We start from the raw sequence: 26,348 nt of genomic DNA on the forward strand, positions 1-26,348 counted from the left end.
ATATCTCTAGGGGTTTAATACAGTCACATCTCTCTCATTAACTACCTCATCAATTACTGAGGTATAGTATTTTAGAAAGCTTATTTCTTCTAAGGAAACACTCTTAAGAAAAACACCTAAAAGTAGGAGTAAGCATAAAGGGCAAGCCTAGAGAATAAGCCTAGAGAATAAGCCTAGAGAATAAGCCTAGAGAATAAGCCTAGAGGGTAGGCCAAGAGGGTAGGCCAAGAGAGTAAAAAGTACATTTGAAGAAAAGGCTTAAGAGGTAGCTTAGACAGTAAGCCTAGTACTTCAACTAAAGAGTATTCCCTTAGGGGTATCGATCTTTCTCTGTCATAAGGTGAGATTAAGTGGGCTTGTTCTCCTGCTGTGGGGTCGACGTAAGGATGGGGACTTAGATGGCGGTAGTTGGGCTCTGTGGGATAGACACCGGACCTGATAAGAGCTTGTGGACAGGGAATTTTGCAAATGAAAAGCTGTACGCTGAGTCGAAGTGCTCTGCAAAGTCGACTGACAGCGCTTTGCTTTGAGTAACAGCTGAAGCATTGGATAACTCGGCAGCGAGAGTTCGTTTTTGGTTTTGCGCACCCAAGGTACGAGAGGCCGTTTTTTGCTCAGGGACAGGAGCTAGAAGTTCAAAGGTATCATCTACTTCCATATTGAGTTTCGCTGACCCTGCTTCGCTACTGTCTATGATGAACACAGCGTCTATAGGCACCTCCGACGCCTGAAAGGAGTACACCACGCTTCCTGTAAGTGCGTTCAAGGTAAATTTTGGCTTTGAATGAGGCTTTGCGTTAAACCAGAGTCTTTGAAGTGGTCCCACGGCCCCATGCCCTGAATAATGGGTGATCACTAAATAGCGACCAAGCCATGGGTCAAGACATTGCTTTAGACCCCGCGAAAGGTGTTCGTGGATCCTGTTCAGAAGAGTCCATCCAGGTGCTTTGTCACTAGCTGCTAAAACGCATTCATCGACAGAGTCTATGCCTACGGTTCGAGCAAGACTTTGAATTTTGGAAGATCTTGTTCTGCACCGGTGTCATCTTCCTCGAATCTGATTGAGAGCGCGCGAAGACCTTGATAGTAGTGCTGTCTCTGCTGGGCACACTTTTCCAGGGAGACCTGGATTTCAGCCGCAGTTGCGGCCTGTTGGGTACCCCCCATATCATCCATGACTGAGAGAGCTGAGAGATATGTCAAAATATGAGTTAAGAGCTCAGTTAAAACATAAGTTGGGAGATAAGTTGAGAAGAACAAAAGGAGCTGGAGGAGAGGATTTATATACTTGCGTGATGTCATCGTGACTTTGAGATGCGCAAAGACATCATCCGCTTTGGGACTAGCCTAAAGACAAGCATTCACTCCCGGTCCCAATTAGGATAAGCGCCATGCTCGTCACTTCTAACCTGTCCAAATTAGGATAAGCGTCGTGTTTTGACTTCTGACTTGCCAGATTGGGACGGATGTGAATATCTATCTCTAGTTAGCTATATACACCTTAGTTGTATATCAAGGTAGAGTATTACAGAGCACTTAAGTAGTTAAAGATGACCTTCTGCTCTGACCTTCACTATATAGGTTTCCTTAGAGTAGTATTTTTCTCCTAGGGCAGACCAGTAAATAGAGCGAGGAACCGGAGTGCTAAGGGGAAGATCTAAGGACAGGCAGAGGGAGTGATCAACGAGGCCAATCAGCCATGTAATCAATTATCAACTCTGTCCATATACAGAGAATCACATTATCGGCCCATTGCGTACTATGTCTAATCAGACGTTTACGATGAATACAGCACTGCATATGAATTACTATGGGCACCGTGCGGGTGATATCTTGCTGGGGGTGTGCATCATGGCCACCCCTAACTACTAAGGAGGATATTGCTTCTACTGCTCGGATTGTTGGAAATTGCGGAAAGAGGCACAGCGTCTGTGTCGTAGAAACACGTACTGTGGTCAAATATAGGCATCACATGGGCCCTTGACTAGAGGCAGAGACGATGAAATACAGCACTAAAATAATTACAGAACGGTTCCCACGCAAGACAATCAATCAGCCAGCCTCCCTTCCCGGTATCCGCTATCGATAAAATCATACTCATACTCAGGTCTAGAAGCTCATTCGGCGTGAGTCGTGGAGTTCTGTTTCTGTTGCGTGTTCAACCACCCGAACGCAGAAGCTCCGCCGATCGGGTTACTTGGTCTGGACTTCCCAGGCCATGAACCGTCTCCTGCTAAAGGTCTGCTAGAATGGTTATGTACAGAATTCAGGACATCTCCGTTTTCGCCGCTCGTCGATCTCGTTGACCTGGGGCCGAAGGCGCCGCCGTCTCCGGAGTGGGAGGACTGGCGCTCGGTGCTAGAAAGCTGGGCCATACCAGGGGCATTGGTTGTTGTTGTGCCGTTTCCTGGTGTTGACCGTGTAAGCGTTTTGGTGGGCTTTAATACTTTCATGTTACGTCTGACTGTAGGGCGCTGTGACGCGGCGACATATGATATCGGCTGATCCGGTTTGGTGGCAGAGGTAGTTGGAGCTGCGTCGCGCCTCCATGAGCCCCAGAGCCCACTCCCCTCTTCGCTCTTGGTACTCGGCCTGTGCGATTTCTCACTGGTTGCGGACTTGGGAATAACCAGATCGGAGGTATTATCCTCTGAGTCGCTGATGGCGTGAGCTGAGCGGTCCTTGTCACGCCCTGTTAGAGACTCGGATGACGTCCTCAGCGAGAGTACAGATTTCGAGGGCTGGCGTTGACTAAGGCTAGGGCGATGACCGATGACACCTGCTGCTTGCTCTGGGTAAGAATTATCTGCTTCTGATGCGGTGGCGTCATCGGTATCTTTGGTCTTGGAAGCCTGGGATAATGATTTCCGTGGCATGGTCGTCAGGCATCGGAATGATTCGTGGTCCTCGGGCCGAACCAGAGGAATAGAAATTCTATTTCTCGCGTCATCAACAACGTACATCTTATCTTGAGAAAAGAGGATATCCGCATTATGGACTCGAAGAACGTCGCTCCCGATAAAAATAGAAATTGCTTTTTGGTCTTCCTGGTCTATATCACGAACGAAGAATCGAACTGTCAATGCTGGGAGATGAGGTTCGGGGCTGGAGCTGCGCGAAGACGGCCGACAGACACTGGCCTCGGGGAAATAGACAGGTAGTTTAATGGTGCGTGCACCATCTTCCACTGTAATATCACCCTCTAATCCAAGCTTTTGTATCAATGGATAGGCCACTGCAGACGAATAAGCACCGGTGCAAATCGCAGCATAGAGCAAGGAATCATTAGAGAAGCTAGTTGTGAGCCAGCATCTAATAATGCATGGGACTGGGCCAAGGATAAAAAGGCCAGGGGGTGGTCTGAGGGGAGGAAGTTGACTGGCAGGAGTCGTGGTCGTAGAGGAACTATCTACTCGAGATGTTTCCAAGCTATATGTGCGTGCAGAGTGGTGTGATTGCCCGGAAGAACTCTGCTTCCCGTCTGATCTATGGGAGAAAGATCGTTCGGTGAGTGGGTGGGCTCCCATTCCACTCCCCGTACGGGCGGGCGCGAGCTCGGCTGCAGAGCGGTTTCCATGGCTATTATACCCGTGCATTGCACTCTCATCGAAACGTACGCTGTTCGCCCTCGATGCCCCGCGCCTGGGTTCATCTTCGTGCTCCATGCTCATATGTGTCCCAAGGCCATGGTGGTGGGCTTGATCAAACCCCTTGAAAGGTTCAGCTGCTGCATTAAACACAGTTTCTAAAAAGTAGCAATCATATCACAATCAACCAGTGTTCTTCGACGTATATTTATTTATCATTTGTGGCTCGGATAAATTGCATGCAAGGGACTGAGTAAAGGACTCACCTTGATTTCCATGGCTGGCACTAGAAGGGAGAGGTGAAAATGGACTCCAGAGGCTCTTCATCTTAGCATCATCTTCCTTCCTGCGTTCAAGCTTTGACAACCGTTCCGCGTGCTCGGCCTGAGTGGCGGACAGTTCTTTCACTTCTTCGTGTACTCGCCAGATGTCGTCTCTTGTTGCGAAAGAATATCGTGCGTCCATGTCCTGCCAGAAACACCACCACCTTCTATCACCACCGTCGCGTTCGAACCTGACGTTTCCTTTACAGCCAGTGTGGTGTTAGAGAGCGAGAGATGAGTATTGGTGACCAACCCTGCAACGAACATCCAGGAGGCGCGGGAATGCGCAGTAAAATACCAGGGAAAAGGCTTAGCCGTCGGCAACGACAACTTCTCCCTTGCGAGCTACAGTACAGAGCAACGATGCTGCACGATTCCAGCGCTAGCAGCGGACCATAGAATGCAAAATCCTGCTAAAGACAATGAAGCCTTTAGACCCCTCTCTTTTCAATGGACTGGGTCCGTATCGTTCCAAGGCCAGCCGCCGGTATGTGTAGATAACTCTCGCCTTCGCACTATATTCGCTGGAGGGTGCAGCCTGATGGCGGGATCGCCCACCGGGCTAAACGCGTTTCCTCCAAGTTGTGTAGCCTCACGCCGGTACTGCTATCTGGAATATTCGTTCGTTTCGTAGGAATCCGAGGAATCGGCGGCCACCGGCGCTTCTCAGGGCTGGAGGGTGTGCGGCCAGCTAAACAGGAGTCGCCCTATTGAACGTGAGGAGGTCGTTTAAAGGATTTCGTGCCGGGTAGTTCGATTAGATGGTCGGCAGAGTGAACCCCTCAGCAACGAGCTAAACTGTGGCGATTGGAGCAGCTAGTGGCAGGTAAACGCGATCTCGGCTTCGATGTCTGCGGCTAGCAGGAGGATGTGGAGGATGAGCTGCTCGTGTTATGGCAGACGGCGCAAGGATCGAATGGGAGCGTTGGTCGTTCGGGGCGCTGGATTCAGTTGATCTCGTTGGATGCAATTCCGTTCTTTGGCTAGTTAGTTGACGACTAAAGCCCGGTGTAACAGCCGACCAAGTGGCTAACGGGCGATTCCAGTCAGGTTTGTCGCTTGTTTCTCGTTCGACAGGGCGGTTTCGTCTGTAGAAGAGCTGCGCCGGTCAGTATCTCGCGGTCAAGGGAGGTAGATGGTGTCTTTCAATGAGGATGGGGTAACAACTAAGTAGTTCGACTCGTGTTTCTGACTTCAACCTAGGGGAAACACCAGGTTATGTAATGCTATTTTAATATATTTAGCTTGCATGGGGCGAAACAGGCCAGCAGGGGATATTTGTAGGCGTTTCTTTCTTTGCTCGCTTTGTCTTATATTTACATGAGCTCCTCCAAGATGGCCCGGGGCAGATCGTGACCCAGGGATGGATCAATTCAGTTCAACCGATGAAACTGGACAAGGGAAAGAAGATTTACGATTAACTACCGGCGTCTCCCAGCATATCTGAATCTGAAACCAGATGTCCATCATCTCATTATTGCAAGACAAGGGCTCGGAGGTATGTTAGAACAGCGCTATAGCCGGACGCCCGCACCGCATGCTACCAAAGCTTTGCGAAAGAAATGTCTGAATCCCCTACTTCTGCCATATCCCATCCGTCTCAGGATGGCTGGGAAAGCAATCAACGGCGCGGTTATGCGCTTTCAGCAAACTGATATGGCGGGAAGTGGACAGGCTGCCTCTCAGGGGCTTCTTCAGGGTAATACGCCCGGATCGCGCGGAGAACCTCATTGTACATCACTTTATATCCTTCCGGGGTAAAGTGGAGGCCTGAAGTAGGTTAGCATATGCCAGCCTCTCCTGAGTGTCTGTCTTTGGATAGGGATAATTTGTTTCTCACCATCAACCAACAAGGCAGCCAATTTGGGATTTTCAGGGATATCATGCGATCCCGCGACTGGCTGTCCAGCAACCCAGCCGGCCTCTTTCATGAAAGCAGACCAGACGTCGGCAATAGCTACGTTGAGAGACTCGCCGACCTCGCGACACGCATCAGCATACATTTTGGTATTGTTTGCCGTGCGTGATAAAGACGTGAGTCCCTTTGACAGGTCAAATGCCGTGAGCTGGTACTCGTTAACAGGGGGTGGAGTGATCAGGACAATCTTGGTGCCTCCATAGCGAACTATGCGGTGTCTAATGATATCTCTTAGGTTTGCTTTATACTTGTCCAGAGGAACGTATTGGTCTCCAGGGGGAAGAACGGCGTCGTTTGCACCAAAGAATACAGTCTATCCCAAGGTTAGCTCAAGTTTATGTAGAGCGCACCTCATAGACAAAGTAGGCTTTACCATCATGCGAACTTTCGCGACCTGCGGTGGTGGGAAGAATTGAGGCAGCACATTCAGTGCTTGGGAAGACGTATATCCACTACCAGGCACCTAGGAATGAGCGAACTGGCCACGGCATGGAAGAGCGATTAAAACAGCATCATCTCGCCTTCGTACCTGAATCCACGATTGAGCACATCTAGTTTTCGAATGTAATCTATGTAAGTGTTAACGGGTGTTCTCGTCTGATAATGTGCAATCGATGATCGTGAGAGCTAAATATCGGATCAACCAGACTGACCATCTTGTACCTGTGGTGCAAAAGCGAAACCACGCCCTTGCCACTCTGAAAACTGGGTGATCGAGTCTCCAAAGAGAAGGATTTGGTCGTACGGGATATATGAAGCTGCGGTCACATAGCCCTCGGTAAACGACATCTCAGTTGTCATGACGAGCCCTAGTATTAGGATGACGTTCAAAAGGGCCGTCGACGTCGACTATATGGATTAATTAGATATTCGTCTGGGCTATATGGATGGTGCAGCTAAATCGACAAAGGAGAGAATGGATGGAATAGAATAGAGCACCTCCCTCTCATAGCATGACAGTGGTATATGTAGACTAGCAAGAGAGGAGCTGACATCGACATCACTCGACGTCGACCCGTGGATAGGGGCAGAGGTCGAACATGATAACTTCACGAAAGTACAAAGTGACACCGCTTAAGGTTGGCGGGTTAAATAAAGTCCGCGAAGGTTGATAGGTACCTTTACTATGCAGATGCAGCTAAGAGGTACAAGAAACGGTGGACCTACCTTTATACTAACAGAAAATGAGGTACTATATAGCGCCTTCATGGCTAGATGCGATCGACCGAGTACGGTAGCTGGGAGATATAGGATAGGTACAAAAGATATCAGAAGTATACTGTTAATGGTACTATTTGCTGCGCCGAACTGATGGCTGTCCAGGATATTTAGAAGGGAAGAAGGAGACTAGAATCAAAGGGAGCAGCACATCGTCGGGGTAGAGCAAGCAACTTATATCTCCTGTCGAGGGGTTCGTCGATAGGGAGTTCTGTCGGCCATGGATGAGGTAGCATATAGAAACCAGACCCAGACTACTCTGCCGTGTAACCCGACACACACTTCCCCTCGGAGAGCCACAGATGAGATGGGTAGATCGGTTTAAGGCTATCATATCTAGAGCCGACGACCATGCCGTACGTCCTGTGGACCATCACTCCCACTGCCCCGAAGATAATAACCGGACCCCATCGTGGACAAGGTCGACCGCATTGGGCCATGAGCATGACCGTGTACAGCTCTCCGGCAGCCGTGATAAGGATGAGGGTGCAGCTCAAGGTCGTATCGTATGGTCGAGAGGCAGTCCAGCTCCAACATCTATAGACGAGGGGGTATACGCCGTGCCGCGCATCAACCGGTTGATAGATTAAGGTAGATTAACCGTGCCGTTGAACAGGCAAAAGCTCTAGACCGGCCCGTGCCTCGAGCCATATGACAGCAGCTGTAGCAGAGCATCGAGGGTCAAAAAAAATGCTTGTTATATTGGCCTCCCAACGAGATATCTGATCCAGATATATCAGCAGGGCCACCTGCATTATGATCGACACGCTCCCGGTTCCAGCGCGGGGTATATTTCTATCAGGCCGCCGCTTGTTCGATTATATAACACCTGAAGGCGCAGGGATTTTTCCCCGGACTGCACGTCATCCATCCATGTGTTGGGCAGGTTGCAACGAGAACGGCGACAGCTTCAACAGGCGATGTCATGTCGCACGAAGCATCCTTGTACTCCGTATATACTCAGTAGCTGGTATATGCACACCTGACCAGCGGCCACCGTGACCTGTCTCCCTCTCCTTAAAAGGTCTCCCGAAGGCCTTCCGAAGGTCTTCCGAGAGGCCAGGGTGAGGTCGAAAGGCCGTCGACTTCTCAACCCCAAAAATGAGACTGACCCCAAAATGAGACTGACCCTAAAATGAGCCTGACGCCCAAGACATTAGCCTCGCGTTAGTATGCGCTAGGAACCCTACCCGCTCACCCATGCTGAGGCAGAGGCAACGTGGGTCATGCTCGACAGTAAGGAGAACAGTAGAATAAAATAGAGAAGAGTAGAGTAAGTAGAACCCGTAGAGAAGAGAGTAAGTAGAGAGCAAGTAGAGAGTAAGTAGAGTAAGTAGAGTAGAGAAGAGAGTAGAGAGAAGAGAGTAACGAAGGAGCCACACGTGACCGGGAGATCGCGCGCATCACGACCTCAAGCAGCGTCAACTTTCTGGTCTCCGCCAGTCGTTTGCTCCATCCCTCGTTTACTCCGTATATCTGGGCCAAGGGGTTGCTGTCGGAGTCAGATGATGCGGTCGTCGTCTGCCCCCTCGCCGTTGACCTTTTTCTTCCCTCCTACGTTCCACGGCCGCTGCTTCATGGCGATGTAAGTACCGAACACGAAGCTCCTTGCTCTGGTAGTATGTGGTCTACTGCGAGCTCCCCCGTCCTTAGCCCTATCGTATCGCAGCTTGCTGTGTGCTATTCGAATACCCTCGCTGTGTGCTGTTCGAAGACGCTCGCTGTGTGCTATTCACATACTCGTGGCCTTTAACCGCCTCTGCGGGCTTGCTCTACCGCCTGACCTCCGAAGCGGCCAAAACTATCTGACAGATCCTATGAGTATGCTCGGTGTTATCAACAGTTCAAAGGCTAACTAATCCGTATTAGAAGCTAGAAACCAAACCGCACGCACGTGTATACTTTTTTCCCTCCTGTTAGGTCCTGCGATATGCCTCGAGCCGCGCCATCACGCTCGATGACGGACGGGGGAGGCACTGGAGGTGGTGACAGCACTAGTGATAACTCGAGGACGCTGCCGGTAACATCACCCCCTTCGCCAGCAGCACACCGACAGGACAGTGCTCCTCGTCTTCCCGATATCCGATTCAGCATCCCACGACGAGCAGGAGATATGGACGAAAGGACCGGTCTCCTGGACGCCAGCAACCACCACCACCAGCGCGGCTACAGCACCAACCCGGCCTCTCCTAGGCCAGATGCCTTCTTCAGGCATAACAGCAATGTTGGTAGTCTACGCATGTCCAAGAGCCATAGTCGAGCAAACTCTCAGGCAGTCAGGTTTGCTCCAAACAGGACGGCCGAGTTTATAACCTCCGAGCCCGATCATGAATCGACGGCAAATAATTCCCCATACTCGGACGACAGGGTCTGGTACGACCAGTTCACGTCTACAGATTGGGTTCACGATACTATTGCAGATGGAATACGACTGCGAGAGCTCCGGAGTCGACGTGACATTCGTGGACGGCTGTTGGCATGGTTCGATGGCGCTCAGGGCTGGGTCCTGGTTGCTATCATCGGCATTCTTACCGCCTGCACAGCTTACTTTGTCGACGTTACCGAGATCGTCATCTACGACTTGAAAGAAGGCTTCTGCAGCAACAATTGGTTCATGAGCAAGAAACACTGCTGTCCCTCAGAGGGTGCATGCATGGCATGGCGTTCGTGGTCTGAAATATTAAAGTCTTCCACCGTTGACAGCATGTGGATCGACTTTGCTGCCTTTGTTTTCTGGGCCGTGCTGCTCGCAGCTGCATCCTGCTCTCTCACGCTGCTTACCAAAACAGTAGTTCCGTCATCGATTTCCCTCACTACGCTAGACGAGGACTTTGGTGCCGTAGCTAGTGGATCGTCCGATGATCCCGCACGTCCTAGGAAGACAAATCTCGATGTTCGACCCACCCAGGATACTGTTCCGCCACCCATGGTATATTACTCGGCCGCAGGAAGTGGTGTCGCCGAGGTGAAGGTCATCCTCAGCGGCTTTATCCTGCACGGATACCTGGGCTTTAAGACGCTTGTAGTCAAGACTCTGGCATTAGTGCTAAGTGTTGCATCGGGCTTAAGTGTCGGAAAAGAAGGACCCTATGTTCATATCGCCACTGCTATTGGTAACATTAGTTGCCGATTATTCTCCAAGTATCATTACAATGACGGGAAGAGGCGTGAGGTATTGAGTGCTAGTGCGGCCAGTGGTGTTGCTGTTGCGTTTGGAGCTCCCATCGGAGGCGTCTTATTCAGTCTGGAGGAAGTCAGGTATGTTTATAACCATATTACGGCGTGCTGTCACTTGCACAACTAACGTATTTGTCTTTTTTTTAGCTATTACTTCCCTCCAAAGACACTATTCAGAACATTCTTTTGCTGCATTGTAAGTGTCCAAGAATCACATAGACCCTAAAGTTATATCAGCTAACGTCATTACTAGGCTGCTGCTCTCTCTCTAAAGTTCCTCAATCCGTATCAAACAGGAAAAATCGTTCTCTTCCAAGTCCGCTATGTATCTGATTGGGAAATATTCGAGCTTGCCATATTCATGCTCCTTGGTGTCCTGGGTGGAGCCTTTGGCGCCCTTTTCATCAAAGCCTCAAAGCACTGGGCCCAGACATTCCGTCGCATCCCTGTTATCAAACAGTGGCCAATGCTCGAAGTCGTCCTGGTAGCCTTAATAACTGGCCTACTCAGTTTCTGGAATCGGTATACCAAACTCGCGGTGTCGGAACTCCTTTTCGAACTTGCCAGTCCATGTGATTATGAGGGGAATAACGAGGCTGGAACCGGCCTGTGCCCTACAAGAGAAGGCATTCCCAGCGTTATCAAGTACCTCCTAGTAGCGTTCGTCATCAAAGCGTTCCTCACCACCATTACCTTTGGCATCAAGTTACCGGCTGGAATCTACGTTCCTTCTATGGTTGTCGGCGGTCTGATGGGGAGAATTGTTGGCCACGTTGCACAATACTTTGTCGTCCATTACCCGAATTTCTTCCTCTTCGGACAGTGTCCAAGCACGAGGATGGCGGAATCATGCGTGAACCCTGGTGTCTACGCACTCATCGCTGCCGGCTCGACAATGTGTGGTGTTACTCGACTAAGCTTAACACTCGTTGTTATCCTATTTGAGCTAACTGGCAGTCTGGACCATGTCCTTCCATTCTCTCTAGCGATATTATGCGCTAAATGGGTTTCGAACGCTGTCGAACCTTTGAGTATATATGATCTCCTAACCGACATGAACTCCTACCCGTTCCTCGACAACAAACTACATCCGATCTCCAACATTGAGCTGGGAGATATCGTGCCCCGTGTCAGAAGGAACCGAATCATCGACATTTCGAACTCTCCCTTGGTCAGCGCAACTGAGCTACGAGAGAAATTAGACATGCTCTTGATGGCTGGCGAATTGGACGGTGGACTCCCGATATTAAACAAGAATATCCTTGTGGGCTTGATACCTGCCCCGGAACTGGAGTACGCGCTTGACAAATTAGAATCCGAGCAAGATACGATGTGCTTGATGTCTATGCAATCATCATATCTAGCAGAAGGAGAGAACGACGAAATGGATGTGACTGATTTCACTCAATATATCGACCCGGTATGTTCCCTATCCCTACCCGCTTGTAGTTTACATTTATCACTAACTTACATATTCTAGTCGCCTGTTTCACTGGATATCCATTCACCCATCAACCTGGTCTACCAATGCTTCGTCAAATTAGGCCTTCGGTACATGTGTGTTCTCCGCGACGGCCAATATGCAGGCCTCGTACATAAGAAATCGTTCGTCAAGTTTATGAAAGAGACCGAAAAGGCTTCAGCCTCAGTACATTAACATTCACCTTTATAACCTTTATAAAAAACACCCCCGTTCGCTAGATGAACGCAAGTTTAGGAGTGACAGCTGGCGGTTTGTGGTCATCATTGTTTCCATTTCCAATCATTCTTGTCGCCATTTTTCTCTCCCACTGCGCCACACCCGGCATGGAGAAGGTATATTACAATACGTTGATCCCTATGCAGCTTTCGAGCTACAAGGGCCTTTATTTTTGCGTTAGAATGGCGCATTGCAGAGGCGTTTTTTCATTTTCATTTTGAGTGCTATACTTTCTATCTCATCATTTACCGATACACTTGTTCAGCCGATTGTTTGCGTGTCTTGTATATTCAAATCGCTATAACTGCATATAGATAGATTCTGTATCGAAGAAGAATGTTTCCATCTTTGAAATTGCTTTTCCAAGATACTCGTGTAGATTTCAAGCCAGTAACCCTACAAGGAACTGTATAAGTGTATTCACAATGGTCCTAATGAGCTCTGTATTATAGCCTCTCATATCCAGACATCTTCACCGCAACGTCTCCCTCCCAAGTCCAATCTGGCGATACTTCCTCTCCAACCCATTCCCCAAGTTCCTTCGAGGAAATTTTCTTCCATCCTTCTTCCATGCCCTTTTGATCGACGGGGAAAGAAGTATCACACTCGAATCCGTCAACCAAGTTCTCGACATCAGATTTTGAGTCAGACTCCCCCCGACGTCGAACATCGGTCATCACAATTCTCAACGGGTTGTTCTCCCCAAGGACGCTTGGAGTCAGCCGTAAGCTAGACATATATATCTCACTTCCTCCCATAATGTATATATTCCCCAGTGGTTTCTTTCCGGCTTCCACGCCCGACGACGAGCTTGAACCAAAGTCCTTCTGTAAAGTAGAAAGTGCAGCTTCCAAACTGTTGGAAACTATAATCTCCGGCTCCCCTATAGATGTTGACTTGCTGCTCTCTTGGTTATTTTCTTTTGCTTCTTTCTCTAATTCTCGCTGCTTCGACGCGTTCCAATCTGCGATTGCCCGTTCCTTGACGGATCCGGACTCATCACGCGTTATAATGACATTAAGCCTCTTAGATAGCGGTCGGAATCTTGCAGGTATCGAGTCATACGTCTTTCTTCCCATTATTACGGCGTTGATGGCCGGTGTAGGCGTTGCTGACGATGCGGCGACAGGGGGAGGACGCGTCGTTACACGCGCAAAAAAGCTCATGTCTGTCTTTATTTTGGGCCATGGCAATGTACCACCTTTACCAATTCCGAGTTTACGGACTCCCGGGTTTGCAGCTGTCGTTATCGGGGTGGTCGCGACGACGAGGGTGAGGGGTGGGAGTTTGGCGGGCATGTTTGCGTTCTCGGGTTCGTTGGTCATTTCGAGGTTGTAAGGAGGAGCTTCTAGCGGTATTCAAGCGTGAAATATGGTATATGTATAGTATATTTAGTTGTTTTCGTCGAGTTATTGGGAGGCGTGATACAGATGCTCTCTTCAAGCAGCTCGTATAAAGTGGGGAGGGGCCATAGCTAGTTAAAGATTTGAATGCCGCGTGTATATGCCCTCCATGCTCCCTCGCTTTATGATTACACAGAACTCTCCTACAAATAGTAAGACAATGCAATACTTAGGATAAAAAATCTTAAGTAAACAATATAACTGGGGTATCGTCATCTAATGAGTATACACCTGAACGCCTCCAGCAGAACCTAACTCATCCGCAGCTAACTCCAGGTAAAATCGACAAAAGGCAACCTCCCACGCGGAATAAAGTGGGCAACGATAATAACAGCTATACAGGTCATTTCCTTTCTGACTCCGCTTGTAGTCTTTGTTCAATCACGTCTCTCACTGCTTCCACGTCCTTTTCCAACTGCTCACGCCTCTGGATGTCCCTCTCATCTTCGCCAAGGGTGTCCAGCTTCCCAAATAGCCATGTCTCCTTCAAAGTGCGAGTAAGCGATAGTATATCTTCGGCAGCACGGATCTATCAATATATGTTAGGTCCGGGGTTTATAGACGGAGCAAACGGGATTGGCCTGTGATTGGGATATTCAACCAAGAGCCAGCTTAAATCTTGGCACAGATCTAGAAGAGGAGAAACTAACAAGAGCTGTTGATTCGACGTCCAACTGATACGATTCAATGGCGGAGGATGTGCGGCTAGGATTGTCTACCTAGTAACCCCTCAATTTAGCAATCAAGGTGCGGGGGTTTGGGACACCAAAATTAAAGGGTTTTCGCATACTGTTGCTGCGGCCATAATGTTCTCAAACCTCTGAAGAAGCTGAGTTATGTCCGCATTAATTCGTGCTGTATCATAAATTTCGGGGGAAGCTGTTAGACCAATCGCTTGACGTGTAGCAGGTTCGGGCAAACCAAATTGCTTACCATGTAGAGCGCGGGAGGTTGGTTGCTGCGTAGCCATCGCGACGGTTATAGCAGTACAATAGAGGATGGTCGACCCTCATACAACAGTCGCTACGGATGAGATTTGGTTGAGATACGAACGACTTCACCAGGTAGAAAGAAGGTTTTAGAGTGTCGGATAGCTAATCTTATCTTATCAGCTAATCAGTCACATGATGCCTAAACACGTGAGCGTGCGAGAACCGAAAGTCAAGCTCCGATGGATATCATATTGAATAGGTAATAAATGATACATAAGATTGTAGGTGGGTTACATTATTGATGGTCACACAAAAATGAGCCTAAATACTAGCATTCAATTCGTTCCAAATGAAGGAAATATTTCCAGTGACACAATTACATTCAAACATGTTCAGTGACTGTCATATGTGGCAGGAAAGTGCCACAACTGCAGGTAATCCCCTTGCAGCTTAAAAAGGGTCTAGTAGTTGGAGTCGGATCCTCCGCGGCTGCCAGAGCCAGAGCCAGAGAGCTTCTCACCGATCATATCGCCAACCTTGCCAAGGACCTTCTGGGTAGTAGATTCTGCAGCGACTACGATTAGCACTATCTCGCAAAGAGAGACGCCATCGACGGGTAGAAGAGGGCTAGGGGCTAACTAACTGTTGCGGTCATCATCATCGTCGTTTCCACGAGAGTATCCAGATCCGCTGTTGTCATTGCCAGAGGAACCATAGGTGTTTCCAGAGGAAGACTTGGAGCCGTAGCTGTCATCGTCACCACGGGTCTTGGATCCGTAGCTGTCGTTGTCACCGCGAGACTTAGATCCGTAGGTATCGTTGTCACCACGGGACTTAGATCCATAGCTGTCGTCGTTGCCGGAAGAGCCATAGGTGTTGCCGGAAGAGGTCTTGGTAGAGCTGTAGGTGTCGTTGTCGTCATTACCAGATCGGCCAGAGGAGCCGTAGGTGTTGCTGGAAGACTTGTTGGATCCGTAGGTGTCATTGTCGTCGTTGCCAGATCGGCCGGAAGAGCCGTAGGTGTTGCTGGAAGACTTGTTGGATCCGTAGGTGTCGTTGTCATCGTTACCAGATCGACCGGACGAGCCGTAGGTGTTGCTGGAGGATTTGTTTGATCCGTAGGTGTCGTTGTCGTCGTTACGACCGGAAGAGCCGTAGGTGTTGCTGGAGGACTTGTTGGATCCGTAGGTGTCGTTGTCGTCGTTACGGCCGGAAGAGCCATAGGTGTTGCTGGAAGACTTGTTGGATCCGTAGGTGTCGTTGTCGTCATTTCCAGATCGGCCGGAAGAGCCGTAGGTGTTGCTGGAAGACTTGTTGGATCCGTAGGTGTCGTTGTCATCGTTGCCTGATCGGCCTGATCGGCCTGATGATCCGTAGGTATCATTGCTGTCTAGGCCGGAACGGCCAGAGGACTGGAGCACCCCTCGTCAGCATTTGTATTACTTGGGGGTGACAGAATGGAACATACACCGTAGCTGTCATTGTTGCCACCAGACTATTATGCCAATGTTAGCTATATGAGACCAATTGCATTGCAGTAGGACATCTCTATAGCAAAGAATCAGGGGGCAAGGCCACATACGTAGCTGTCGTTGTTGTCACGGTTGTAAGACATTGTGAATGGGGGTATTGCGCTAAAATAGCTTTGAGATTTGAGAAGTATCTGAAAGGAGCAAGAAGATTGGAGTTTGTGAATGTAGAAACGTAAAGATTTGGTGTGGTTCTAATCGAGGGGGAAGACAGAGGGGCCCTTTTATATCTATACGACGGACGACAGCATCCCCTATGACGGCGATAATTACCCCTCCACCTGTTTGGATCTACTCCAAACCCAATCCATTGCACGATGAACGTCACGCCTGCCAACTTCGGGGGTGCAATTGGTAAAGACGGCAGACGGTGGGTATCAGTCTACGGGTGCAGAACGCGAAGACGCAATCTGTCCATGGATGGATGGATGGAGGGGGCGGGGAGATGTGATTGATCCAACCGGCTGGCCTGACAGTCTTGATACAGGGGGACGACATCAAAAGCATGTTTAGGCAAGGGTGGGATGGATCGGGTCCAAGCATATACGTATAGTGTAGTATAATTACTCCATATACATCCAGTATAGCATGGGAGTTAGCTCTAGCAGATGGCTGGCGTCATGCTGCTACAAGCCAATTGCGATCTCGCATCTATCCCGATCGAACCCCGCATCGACGCCGTGAGTTTCACCTTTCTCCACTGCTTATTCGAGCTTGTTCGATCGAGGCGTAGCACCCTTGCATAGGCTCATCGAGGGCCGGAGAAACGTGCGATGCGTCCCATGGGGTCCGTGGTTTGAGGGAAATATACACGGGAAATTCAGGGTACAGGGACACCCGGTGCTAATTCCGCCACTTGGCTCGAGGATATCGCTAGAGATGGCCTCCCTGTGGCTGTGCCGGAGCTCGCCAAGGGGGATGGAGCTTTTGCCACAAGCGACGAGATGTGGTGCAAGGCGATGATCGAGATCTGAGGCTGAGCACAGCCACACGAAGAAGAAACTGGAGAGGACTATCGTTGTGGCAGGGATATTAGACCATTTCTTTTGCACATGCGATACACGAGCAAAAGGAGGGTAAGGTAAACAAAATCAATAATACAATTCAATGTATACCTGGTATAGAACACGATAAAGTTTATGCGTCGCCGCCCCTCCAAATCCCCTCAACAATAGCGTACAGCTCACGGTGGCGAAATCCGTGACGCCCCCATGCCCCTACTGGCTTACCGAACATACTTAGACTAGGTTACCAGAGAAGTCAGCTTTCCACACCGTTCGATAGAAGCTATGATGGGACGAGTCGGAAGTAAACAAACCATGAATCGCTTATGGAAGTCGGATCGTAGTAGATCCTGTGAGGAGACGAGTTAGCTAAACATGCACGCTTGAAGGGGGATTGTACGATATAAGTAAAAGGATGAAGGAGGGAGGGGCAGGGCAGGTGGATGGCTTACATTAACAAATTCTTTGTCACCCTTATTCTCGGTCCCCCGGGCTTGGTTTTTGAAGATAACATCGTCATCCCACCGTCGTTTAATATTGAAATCTTGCGTGTTGAGTAACGGATTCCCTCGAGCGATGTCGACTTCTCGTTGCTCTTGTTCCTTTGCCGCTTGTTCTTGTTCCTATTTGACTGTCAGTCGTTTAATTCAATAATCGGGGCGTTCCAACTAACCTCTTTTTCCCTTTGCTCTGCCCTTTCTCTTTTTATCTTCTCCAATTCTCGCATTAGTTCTGCGGTTTCATCTTCGTCGTCGTCACTACAAATAAAGCTTTAGTGTTGGCCCTGGGAAAGGGTTAAGACGCGATTGGGAGCCCATCCTTACCTGTCTTCCTCGCTACTGTCCGAATCTCCCCCGTCTGAATCGGCATCTATATCTCGTGTCTCCTCTAGTATCCTCCGCCGTTTTGCTTCTGGGTCTTCGGTTGCGTTTTCGTCCTGGCCCCGGGCGGCTTCTAACTGTCGCTTGGGAATGGATGGTTCAGTAGCAGAGCTAGGCGACCCTGATCCTCCATCCACACCCTTAATTTTGGCGATATGGGCAGCTTCAGCTCTCAAGAGCTCGGCGCGCAAGTCGCGTGTCTCCGGTTGCGCATCCGCAGCACCTCCTTGGCCCGGTTGTCTGTATAAGAAAAAGGCGTCTGGTCAATAACGATGGTATGAAAAGCGCCGTAGATGCCTCCATACCTGACTTTGAGAAGAGTATGCGCTGGGAGAAGTCGCTGGTGGTAAGCAGGCCCTCTCTGAGCCTCTTTCCCTCTAGCCTATCATAACTGTGAGCTTTTGGAAGCATAATTAAAGGATGTTGATATTTGACGTACTGGGTCGAATGTTGGTCTATGGGCTAAATTTCGAGTCAGTGACAGTGATTTTCCTTGAATAAGTAAGCTATTACTTACCTGTAGTCATTTTTGCGACTATGCTTAAGCTAATCCAGGCGATTAATAGAGAGCTAACGGTATAATGTTGTCAAGATAGAGCTGCTTCGCCGCCGGCAGATAATCTCAAGTGAGAATCAAAGTCATTAGTCACGTGCGAAATTAAGCGCCAAGACGATTGGATATGCTTAGTAAGACTATCATGCCTTGGTGTTTGCATAATATGCTCTGTTTATACTGTTTGCACTCCCCTTTTTGCTACTTAATAACAGACCTCCGGTATTTTATTAATACCCGCCCGACCCCTTAAATCATGTGATATTGACCTGTTTGCATTGTTTGTATAAAACACCTTGGGAGAAGGTTGCAAGAGAGCATCTTATTCAAAAGGCCAACAAGGTATGGCATGCTAAAAAATCCCCGCTGGTCGACGTCCTCCTAATGTTATCTATATTCTGGGGGATATAATAAAAATTTCAAACTAAAAAATGGTAGGCGATTAGCAATCATGTCTATATAGTATTATTTATCTATCTTAGGAATATGTTTAACATGTAGAACAATGGTAATGGCGCTCTACAATTGAGCAAGACAATCTAGGGGTATTTCTAGGCACGAGAAGTAATGGGCTATCTATAAGGAACTCTCCAATTGGTATCCCAAAGTAGACCGTGCCATCTACGGCGTTTTTCAACGCCTGTACGTATCCTGATATGAACGTAGTTCCACACCAGCTTCGGCATTTGGGTGACTGCCGATAACGCGAATCTTCCGCCTGTCACTCTGCTCCAACTTAGTGCTAGCGCTGGCTATGTACTCCCAAGCCCTTAGGTTTTGAAATCCTGGGTTATCGATCGACAGTTTTGGCTGTAGGAGTAGGGTATGTTCTTGTATTTACTTCGAACTCCTCCGGCCTACTCAGTCACCCATAATAAAGACGGCCCTAGGCCGGGTGTATATAGCATATGGGTCTCCGTTCAGTCGATCGTCTCACTCGCTAATACGGCAGCGATAGCATTGTACAAGTAGTGGGAGCTGGTCGCGGATTTCCCCATAGCCAGACCGAACAGGCCGTTGGGTAAATATTGTCGTCGATTAAAAGGAATGCAATCATAGCCCGCCATGGAACGAGAAGCACGACACGATAAGGACTAGTACGTTGATGCAGCCCCAGGCAAACGGAATCCAAGTCGACATCTGAAAACTTCCCGCCTCATAAACCAGTCCAAGGCTAAATAAATTAATGATATTAGCGTATGGCACTCTAAGGGTTTAGCTTATAGCTCATCCCAGGAAATTCATACTCACATTAGCCCAACAACGCTTCCAGCCAACACAGCTTCCAATGCAGCAACAATCGCATATATGAGTGGAATCGCCCACGCAATCCTCCAGCCATGTCCTTGTCTAATGACAGCATAAAATGCTATGCTTACATGCGTTCCGCCGTAAAAGATCAATGTCCAATATAATGTGAAGCGCCAGACATCTTCCATATGGTATAGGTGCTGCGGCGTTTGGTGTAGCGGCCGAAACGGGAGATAGAGGGACGGGAACTCCGGAGTGACATATTCAGCTGGTACGATCTGCGACATCATATTTCGGTCGATGCCTCATAATGACTGAAAAAAGCGCCGTCCCGTCGCCGATAGAATTGTTAATTTGATGTTGACATTTAAAGTCGAGCAGCTTGGAACGCGCGCAAAACGTTAATGCTGGACCAGATGTATCACGTGATGAGGAAATTGAGCCTCGGCAACAATTCAATGGACCTGGGGAAGCTTCGCTCGATTATCACTATTCATGGGACCTTTGAGGATAGCCAGAGTCCGCTGCCTATATTCAATGCAACAAGAGAGGAGATAAAGTACACCATGGGGACTGAAAGGTCTCTCGCAACGCTTTTGCGGTCACTCCAGACTGCGACATCTCCACAAGACGCTCATAGGTATGATTCCCCCGAATACATGAGACCTCGCTGACGTTGCTAACGGGTTGATTTTCTAGTCTCTTACCATCAGCATTGGGTCATTTAACTCTACTCACCAATCCATTGAACGTCACGCTTCTATCAACTCAGCTACTTTGCTCAGAATCACTGTGGGAGCAGGCTCCCCTTGATCTACACGCTTGTCGGCGGATTCTGAGCGTCTTCAACACCGGTGCGATCACCATCGTAAACCATGAATCCGCTTACGATCCGCACTCTCCGAACCTGCAACGACGTGGACTTCAACGGGAAGACTGGTTGAAGGCAGTGGTAAATGGTGCGGACGATAAATCCCCACGATGGCGCCATCTCCTTCTACTTGGTGGACTTTTGCTAGGATTCGAAGGCCAAAATCGTCGAAGCTTACCGTATAATTTAAGGAAGAAACTCGAAGCTGCCCTAGTGACTGTTATACAACTATCTCTCGAGGAACTTGGATCTACGCCGAAGATAGCTGCTTACACCATTGTTCTCGTTCTAAACTATACCTTTGAGCTACTTTCAGATTGGGAACGCAGTAGGATTAATTATGATATCTTACTTCCCGTGCTAGCAGACACTGCATTTCTCTCATCTGAAGGACTTGAATCTGGATACTTCCTTGGCTCCATCGATAGAGGTATCGAGGAACTCCGTGGCCAGGGCAAATTTGGATGGCCAGAAAACTCGCCATCTTATCACCAGGCCGCGGCTATATTAGCAAGGCCTCTTGTCTCTTCGTTTGGCCCGTTATCTAGGTTGATAGCCCATGCAATCGAAAACACTAGCAATAGGGGCCAGGTGATGCTGGTGCTGGACTCGCTCTTCGAGCTATCAAGAACGCTGATGGTTCAATGGCGCCAGAACAAATTATCAGAAATCGACCAATCCGAGGAACCTGAATTTTTAGATGCGGCCTCGATACAAACCACAGTCCCTACCTTATGGAAATTACTAAATATACCACTTTTTTCTTTCATCATTGTCCTCCGTGCAATTCTAGGAAGGGTTCTTAACGATCCTATTCTGGCTTCCGATAGGAGTAAGTGTACCCAAAACACGTATCCTTGACATAGAAACTTACAGATCCCAACAGGCAGCCCTTTCATTGCTTCCAAAGCCCTAAAATCTCTACGACACCTTTCCTTTATTACTGCTAGAGCTGGATATAGTAGCTCGTCGCAATATGTCTTTGTTAATCTCACCGCCATTGACATCCTCGCACAATACCCTGACTTATCAGAAGATTTCTTGGAAGAGATCCGGCCATCCGACCCGTCAAAGATTCCCGCTCATCCACTCGACAGATGTCTAGACCTCTTCTTCCTCAACACGGCTGAACATTTCAGTTTGATAGTTTCACCTGCGCTAAATGAGCGCCTCCTAATAACAGCAGCACAACCTTACCTTGCATCCGGTGGGAACAACCACCTTTTGGAAATTTTTGAAGCAGCCCACAGCGTGGTACTTGCCGTCCTTGCTGCTCCACAAAGCGCTGATATGGCCACAAGGCATCTCCCGTACTACGTTGATACCCTATTTACCGTAAGCTAAAATCTACCAATCCGCCTTCCTTACCCAACCTAACCGTGACAAATACCTTACTTACCCCCTTGTAGGTTTTCCCTCAGAACTTATCCGCGAGACAATTCCGGCTCGCGTTCAAAACCATCCTCAAGATAACGGCGCCTCCGTCCCCTCTTGCCAATAGTCAACCTTATCTACCTTCAGTTCTTCTTCAACTCTTATATGACAGGGCCTTAAGTGCGCCTACAACCCCACTTTTACCTCCAGCCACTGACTCGACTCCAAAACCAGCATCCGAGGATCTGTCTGAGCAGGCTGTCCTCGCGATGACTATAATCGATTCTTTGCCGTTTCTTCGAGTAGAACTGCTTGAAGATTGGTTAGACCTTACGGCTGATTTAATAAACCACATTCCTGATAAAGAGATGAGGAGAAAATGTCAAGAGAGGTTTTGGGACACGCTGAGCAACGGGGACATGGACGTTGAAAGGGCCAACTTTTGTGTGACGTGGTGGAGTACACGGGGAGGGAGAGATATGGTCTTACAGAAATCAGAGGAAGAGGATGCTCAGCTTTTGAGCATGAGCGGTGGCTTGCTCTCACAACCCATTCAGAGTAAGCTGTAGAGGATTTTTCTATACTAGCTTACCCTTGCTTTTCACATTTATTGTATATATACTCCGTATAAGCAGCTGAAATCCTATTTTAATTTATGGTAACGACGACTAGCCCCCGACAATCAGCTATTGAACTTTTTATATTTCCTAGACTTAGTTCCCAGTCACCATACTCATAGTTTAATAAAAGCGTAAAAGTCAAACAGAACTACCTTGATAATGCCGCCTTTCCAAGAACAAATATATGCATTTTTGCTAGTACTATACTTTTATATTTACTAGGAATTATTCCATATATTCCACTTAAAGCCACGAAATATCCTATACGCCTCCGTACCCTTTGAATTCTGATCTTGGCTTGGACTCGATTTCGGGTTTTCTATGTTCCTCCCTAGTCTGCCTTTCTGTATTTTCTCGGAAGATTCTTCCTCCTTACGGCCAGGGCACGACTCGACATTTGTCTCTGGGCCTCTAGGTGGAAGTAGAAGCTTGGCTGGGTCCCGTACTATATACCAATGATCATGGCATGGGTACGGATCTATCTCGCCAGGGAAGATATATAAGCGTTGGCAGCGGGATAGCATCCCTTCCGAAAATGATTCATTGAGCGTGGTGATAAATCGCGATCCATGCCTGGGCGCCGATGGGCAAGGCGGCAAACTGAACATGCTGCAGAGCCGTATATTATGTGACCGACAGCCGCAAGGTTGGTGGGTATGAGTTCGAATTCCACACATAATAGCAGTTTCCCGAAGCCTTGATGGTGCTTTATGGGTGGTATGTGGCCTCCATATAATGTTGCCCAAGGGGGTTTTTATAAGGCTCCCCCCTTAATGCAGTGGACAGATTAAGGGTATCATAGTGATAGTATTTGCAGGAATGTAACTGTGAGGATCTATAAATCATATCGCTTCACATAGCCAAGATGAGTAAGGGAATATTCTAAGTAGAAAATTCTATCGGGGGAGGGATAATATATATCCCAAGGGAATCTTCACTGAGGTATTTTCTGAACAAACATAGGAATCTTGCAGGAAGTACGGAAAAAGTGCAAACGGAGAGAATTGCAAACTGCACAAAGCAAACAGTAAATTAGTTTGCCCCAAATTTATGTCACGTAAGTGTCCGTTCTCACAATATGCTGAAAATTTGAGCAATAGAATGGTAGAAGTAATAAACAGCGCCTGCTTGTACCCTTAAATGATCACATTTTGAATAGTAGGCATCATAAATTTCTGGTAGTCACAGTTTGCAAAATAAAACACATCAGTGAATAAATGGGATCCCAACCCACGTCTTGCTCTGATATTCCACATACTCCTCGCCAAAAAATTCAATCAAAAGCTTTTCCTCCCCTAAAAATGAGTTAGTACAGGCTCAAATCCCTCCAAAGGGGTAGAATGACAAAACCCATTACTCACGCTGTATCCTAGATGAGAAAAATTTCCAGAGTACCGCAGCGTAACCGAGGAAACAGACGAAGTTCCCTAGTACCAGCTGTGTTCCCAAACCCCACCAGAAAAAGCCGAAATAACTGGGATGCCGGAGGACGCTGTACAAGCCGCTTTTCACGAGTACATGCTCCTCTCGTCGCTGCGTCTGCACCGTATGAGTGAAGTTTGATCCTGCCTGGACCATGGCGAGGCTGCGAATAACCTGACCAACAATCATAATGGCTAGGCCAACAGACACTTGCACTCTAGCTCCGCCGAAGGGTATAGAAGTCCACTTTAAGTAGCTCTCTGGGAGCAGTAAACGACTCAGGAGACACTCGGCAAGCGCAGAGCTATGAGCGATATTGTACGCCGCACCGTTAGAGCTCAGAAGAAAGGCTGATATTGTTGCAAATGAAGTGCTATAAGCCGCCGTTATATAGAACTCAAGGAAGTGGAAGAGAGCCAGAGATGCAATAAAGAAGGGGGCCCGCCATAAGGTAAATGAATAATGGGCCAGTATTATGGTAAGCAGTGTACAAATCCCAACAGATTGGCCAAGGAGGAATGCTCGGATAGAGATACCAGCCAGGGACCTATTACCACCGGGAAGATTCGAGTTGTCAACTGAACGCCTTTTGCTATTGAAGCTTGCGCTATCATCGGAGTCGAATGAGGAGTCTGAATCCAGAGGTGACGGGCGTGCACGCATGCTATACCGCGGCCCATGAGAGCCATCCGTCCCTGTCGTGTTTCCAGACATGGTGATGCAAGTAGTTTCGCCTTCTTAAAGGAATGAAATTGAAGCTTTGAAGCTCAGTTGTTCGTGAGCGGGCTGTTGGGTAAATTGTTCAAAATGGACCCCTGGATGTGATATTGAGAAAGTCGAAGAACAAATCAACCGGGCCAATTTCCCGGGGGTTTCGATCCTCTTAATCCATCGCCCCTTTATCAATCAACAATAGATATAAACGAACAATGCGAAGCTGAACAACAATGAACATCGAAACCTAGCAAAAGTTTAGCTGGAAGCTCTATCAGTCACGTGCCAAGAATGTATCTTTTTCCTTTTTGGTAAAACACGGCTTTCTCCTTCATTTTGAAATATTCTCCAGCCAGGAGATTTTACATTGACTCAAGAAAGAAGAAGGTGTATGAAAAATCACTGTATACAACATTCACTATGCCCTCCCAATCATTTGCGTCAGCGAATATAATCGTTATGCTACGTCAGCTCCGATCATTATGCCATGTCAATGCCAACCAAGCTGCCTCAGCATCGCCATTTACGTTCTCTTCTCCTCCCTCGCGATTTGTGTCTTTCAGGGCATATAGCAGCTACGCAGTAACACATCGCGCCCGACCAACTACCTCTACAAGCGCCATAACAAGGCAATGGCAGTCAACGCCCTTCTACTCTACCTCCGCTCCTCGTCCACCAAAGCCTACAAAGAAACCCAACCTCGAAGACGTTATCCCTCAAATACCTCAACCTACAAAACCTAAGAAACCCCAACCGGCATGGGGAGTACAGAAGAAGGCATTAAAATCTAAATTTGAAGAAGGGTGGAAGCCACGAAAGAAGCTGTCTCCTGATACCATGGAGAGTGTCCGCAAGCTACATAGCATGGACTCTGTTAAATTCTCGACAAAAAACCTGTCAGAACAATTCAAGGTTTCCCCAGAAGCGATTCGAAGAATATTGAAGAGTAAATGGAGGGCGACTGAAGCAGAGGAAGTGGATAGGAGAGAAAGATGGGAAAAGCGAAAAATACGGATACGTGAACAAATGACCGAGCTCGGTCTAAGGCGCCCTGACGGCATTTCCAAAAAGAGCCTTGATAACGACAAAGAGCTATCTCGAAGGAGTAAGAACTGGGGGGTTACAGATAAGGAGCTAGTTGATATTGTGTCTGAGGCTGAAGAAGATTCGCCTCCGAAATACTAAGCATCTGGAGGTCTTCCCCAAGCAGCAGTTTAACACCGGAGATTTTCCAGAGCGTCAGTTTGCCTAAAAAAGCCGTCCGCAGGGATGAATACGTCAGTGCGAATAGCCGTCGAGGGGACGCCTGGCTGGTAGAATGGCAAGCTCACCACCGATGCAACTAACCAAACTACAGCTCAGACTTGTATATCAACTATATATCATCAAATGTACAATACTATTCTACCCTTACAAAACGTATTCTTTGTTCCGAATAATGTAGAAAACTAGTCGCGCTTAGTTAGCCGCCAAGCGCCGGTCAGCCACATGAAGATCGGCCAAGGAGCCCGGAGATGCGCAGGTGAACTCTCCACATCTACATCTTTTCAATGCTTCGTCAACGCGAGTAACGGGTGCATGCTCGCTGTGTTTACTGCTTGCTCTACTCTGCATACATTCCTAGTCACCAAAAGTGCGTGTCAGCTCTACCCAGAATGCTCACTCACAAGCCGGAGATGCTCTAGTCCTACCCCCGAACGCCCTTGACATGCGCCCAAACCCATAACCACGAACTATCCATGCTGCAAGACACGGCCTAGCGTTATGTTATCGGACATTCAGGTCTTCGTAAGATGGAAAGAACAAACAATATTCGCGGGAGAGGACGTCGAATGTACCATCACCTTCAAGAATGTTGCAGAGGAGGAGACC

General features: G+C 48.3%; 10 protein-coding genes across 10 annotated transcripts; 3 read left to right on the forward strand and 7 right to left on the reverse strand.

The window, feature by feature from the left end:
* Positions 1-394: 394 nt before the first annotated feature.
* GIQ15_05822 (uncharacterized protein) lies at positions 395-1,176 on the reverse strand (the record flags this gene model as incomplete). Its single annotated transcript, XM_033553239.1, has 2 exons — positions 395-920; positions 995-1,176. 2 exons carry the CDS (start codon positions 1,174-1,176, stop codon positions 395-397), a joined length of 708 nt encoding a protein of 235 aa, XP_033404383.1.
* Positions 1,177-2,117: 941 nt separating this feature from the next.
* GIQ15_05823 (uncharacterized protein) lies at positions 2,118-4,052 on the reverse strand (the record flags this gene model as incomplete). The annotated part of the gene is made up of 2 exons (XM_033553240.1): positions 2,118-3,745; positions 3,854-4,052. 2 exons carry the CDS (start codon positions 4,050-4,052, stop codon positions 2,118-2,120), a joined length of 1,827 nt encoding a protein of 608 aa, XP_033404384.1.
* A 1,491-nt stretch (positions 4,053-5,543) lies between these two features.
* On the reverse strand, positions 5,544-6,629 carry GIQ15_05824 (uncharacterized protein; the record flags this gene model as incomplete). The annotated part of the gene is made up of 5 exons (XM_033553241.1): positions 5,544-5,680; positions 5,751-6,141; positions 6,202-6,280; positions 6,358-6,397; positions 6,482-6,629. The coding sequence occupies 5 exons, from the start codon at positions 6,627-6,629 to the stop codon at positions 5,544-5,546; spliced, it is 795 nt and encodes a 264-aa protein (XP_033404385.1).
* A 2,374-nt stretch (positions 6,630-9,003) lies between these two features.
* Positions 9,004-11,880, forward strand: GIQ15_05825 (chloride channel protein 3; the record flags this gene model as incomplete). Its single annotated transcript, XM_033553242.1, has 4 exons — positions 9,004-10,304; positions 10,371-10,419; positions 10,477-11,643; positions 11,704-11,880. 4 exons carry the CDS (start codon positions 9,004-9,006, stop codon positions 11,878-11,880), a joined length of 2,694 nt encoding a protein of 897 aa, XP_033404386.1.
* A 488-nt stretch (positions 11,881-12,368) lies between these two features.
* On the reverse strand, positions 12,369-14,295 carry GIQ15_05826 (dihydrofolate reductase; the record flags this gene model as incomplete). The annotated part of the gene is made up of 5 exons (XM_033553243.1): positions 12,369-13,270; positions 13,749-13,854; positions 13,976-14,044; positions 14,116-14,204; positions 14,259-14,295. The coding sequence occupies 5 exons, from the start codon at positions 14,293-14,295 to the stop codon at positions 12,369-12,371; spliced, it is 1,203 nt and encodes a 400-aa protein (XP_033404387.1).
* Positions 14,296-14,718: 423 nt separating this feature from the next.
* GIQ15_05827 (uncharacterized protein) lies at positions 14,719-15,872 on the reverse strand (the record flags this gene model as incomplete). Its single annotated transcript, XM_033553244.1, has 4 exons — positions 14,719-14,822; positions 14,901-15,669; positions 15,726-15,752; positions 15,840-15,872. 4 exons carry the CDS (start codon positions 15,870-15,872, stop codon positions 14,719-14,721), a joined length of 933 nt encoding a protein of 310 aa, XP_033404388.1.
* Positions 15,873-17,011: 1,139 nt separating this feature from the next.
* On the reverse strand, positions 17,012-18,198 carry GIQ15_05828 (Cwf15/Cwc15 cell cycle control family protein; the record flags this gene model as incomplete). The annotated part of the gene is made up of 8 exons (XM_033553245.1): positions 17,012-17,029; positions 17,105-17,140; positions 17,243-17,413; positions 17,464-17,548; positions 17,615-17,911; positions 17,977-18,053; positions 18,111-18,133; positions 18,189-18,198. 8 exons carry the CDS (start codon positions 18,196-18,198, stop codon positions 17,012-17,014), a joined length of 717 nt encoding a protein of 238 aa, XP_033404389.1.
* Positions 18,199-19,933: 1,735 nt separating this feature from the next.
* On the forward strand, positions 19,934-22,289 carry GIQ15_05829 (peroxin 8; the record flags this gene model as incomplete). Its single annotated transcript, XM_033553246.1, has 4 exons — positions 19,934-20,115; positions 20,175-21,178; positions 21,233-21,681; positions 21,756-22,289. The coding sequence occupies 4 exons, from the start codon at positions 19,934-19,936 to the stop codon at positions 22,287-22,289; spliced, it is 2,169 nt and encodes a 722-aa protein (XP_033404390.1).
* A 1,257-nt stretch (positions 22,290-23,546) lies between these two features.
* GIQ15_05830 (S-isoprenylcysteine O-methyltransferase) lies at positions 23,547-24,476 on the reverse strand (the record flags this gene model as incomplete). The annotated part of the gene is made up of 2 exons (XM_033553247.1): positions 23,547-23,635; positions 23,702-24,476. 2 exons carry the CDS (start codon positions 24,474-24,476, stop codon positions 23,547-23,549), a joined length of 864 nt encoding a protein of 287 aa, XP_033404391.1.
* A 420-nt stretch (positions 24,477-24,896) lies between these two features.
* Positions 24,897-25,661, forward strand: GIQ15_05831 (uncharacterized protein; the record flags this gene model as incomplete). Its single annotated transcript, XM_033553248.1, has 1 exon — positions 24,897-25,661. One exon carries the CDS (start codon positions 24,897-24,899, stop codon positions 25,659-25,661), a length of 765 nt encoding a protein of 254 aa, XP_033404392.1.
* Between the last annotated feature and the right edge of the window lie 687 nt (positions 25,662-26,348).

The sequence above is a fragment of the Arthroderma uncinatum genome (assembly GCF_011692745.1).
Source record: "Arthroderma uncinatum strain CBS 119779 chromosome Unknown scaffold4, whole genome shotgun sequence".
Classification (NCBI taxonomy): domain Eukaryota; kingdom Fungi; phylum Ascomycota; class Eurotiomycetes; order Onygenales; family Arthrodermataceae; genus Arthroderma; species Arthroderma uncinatum.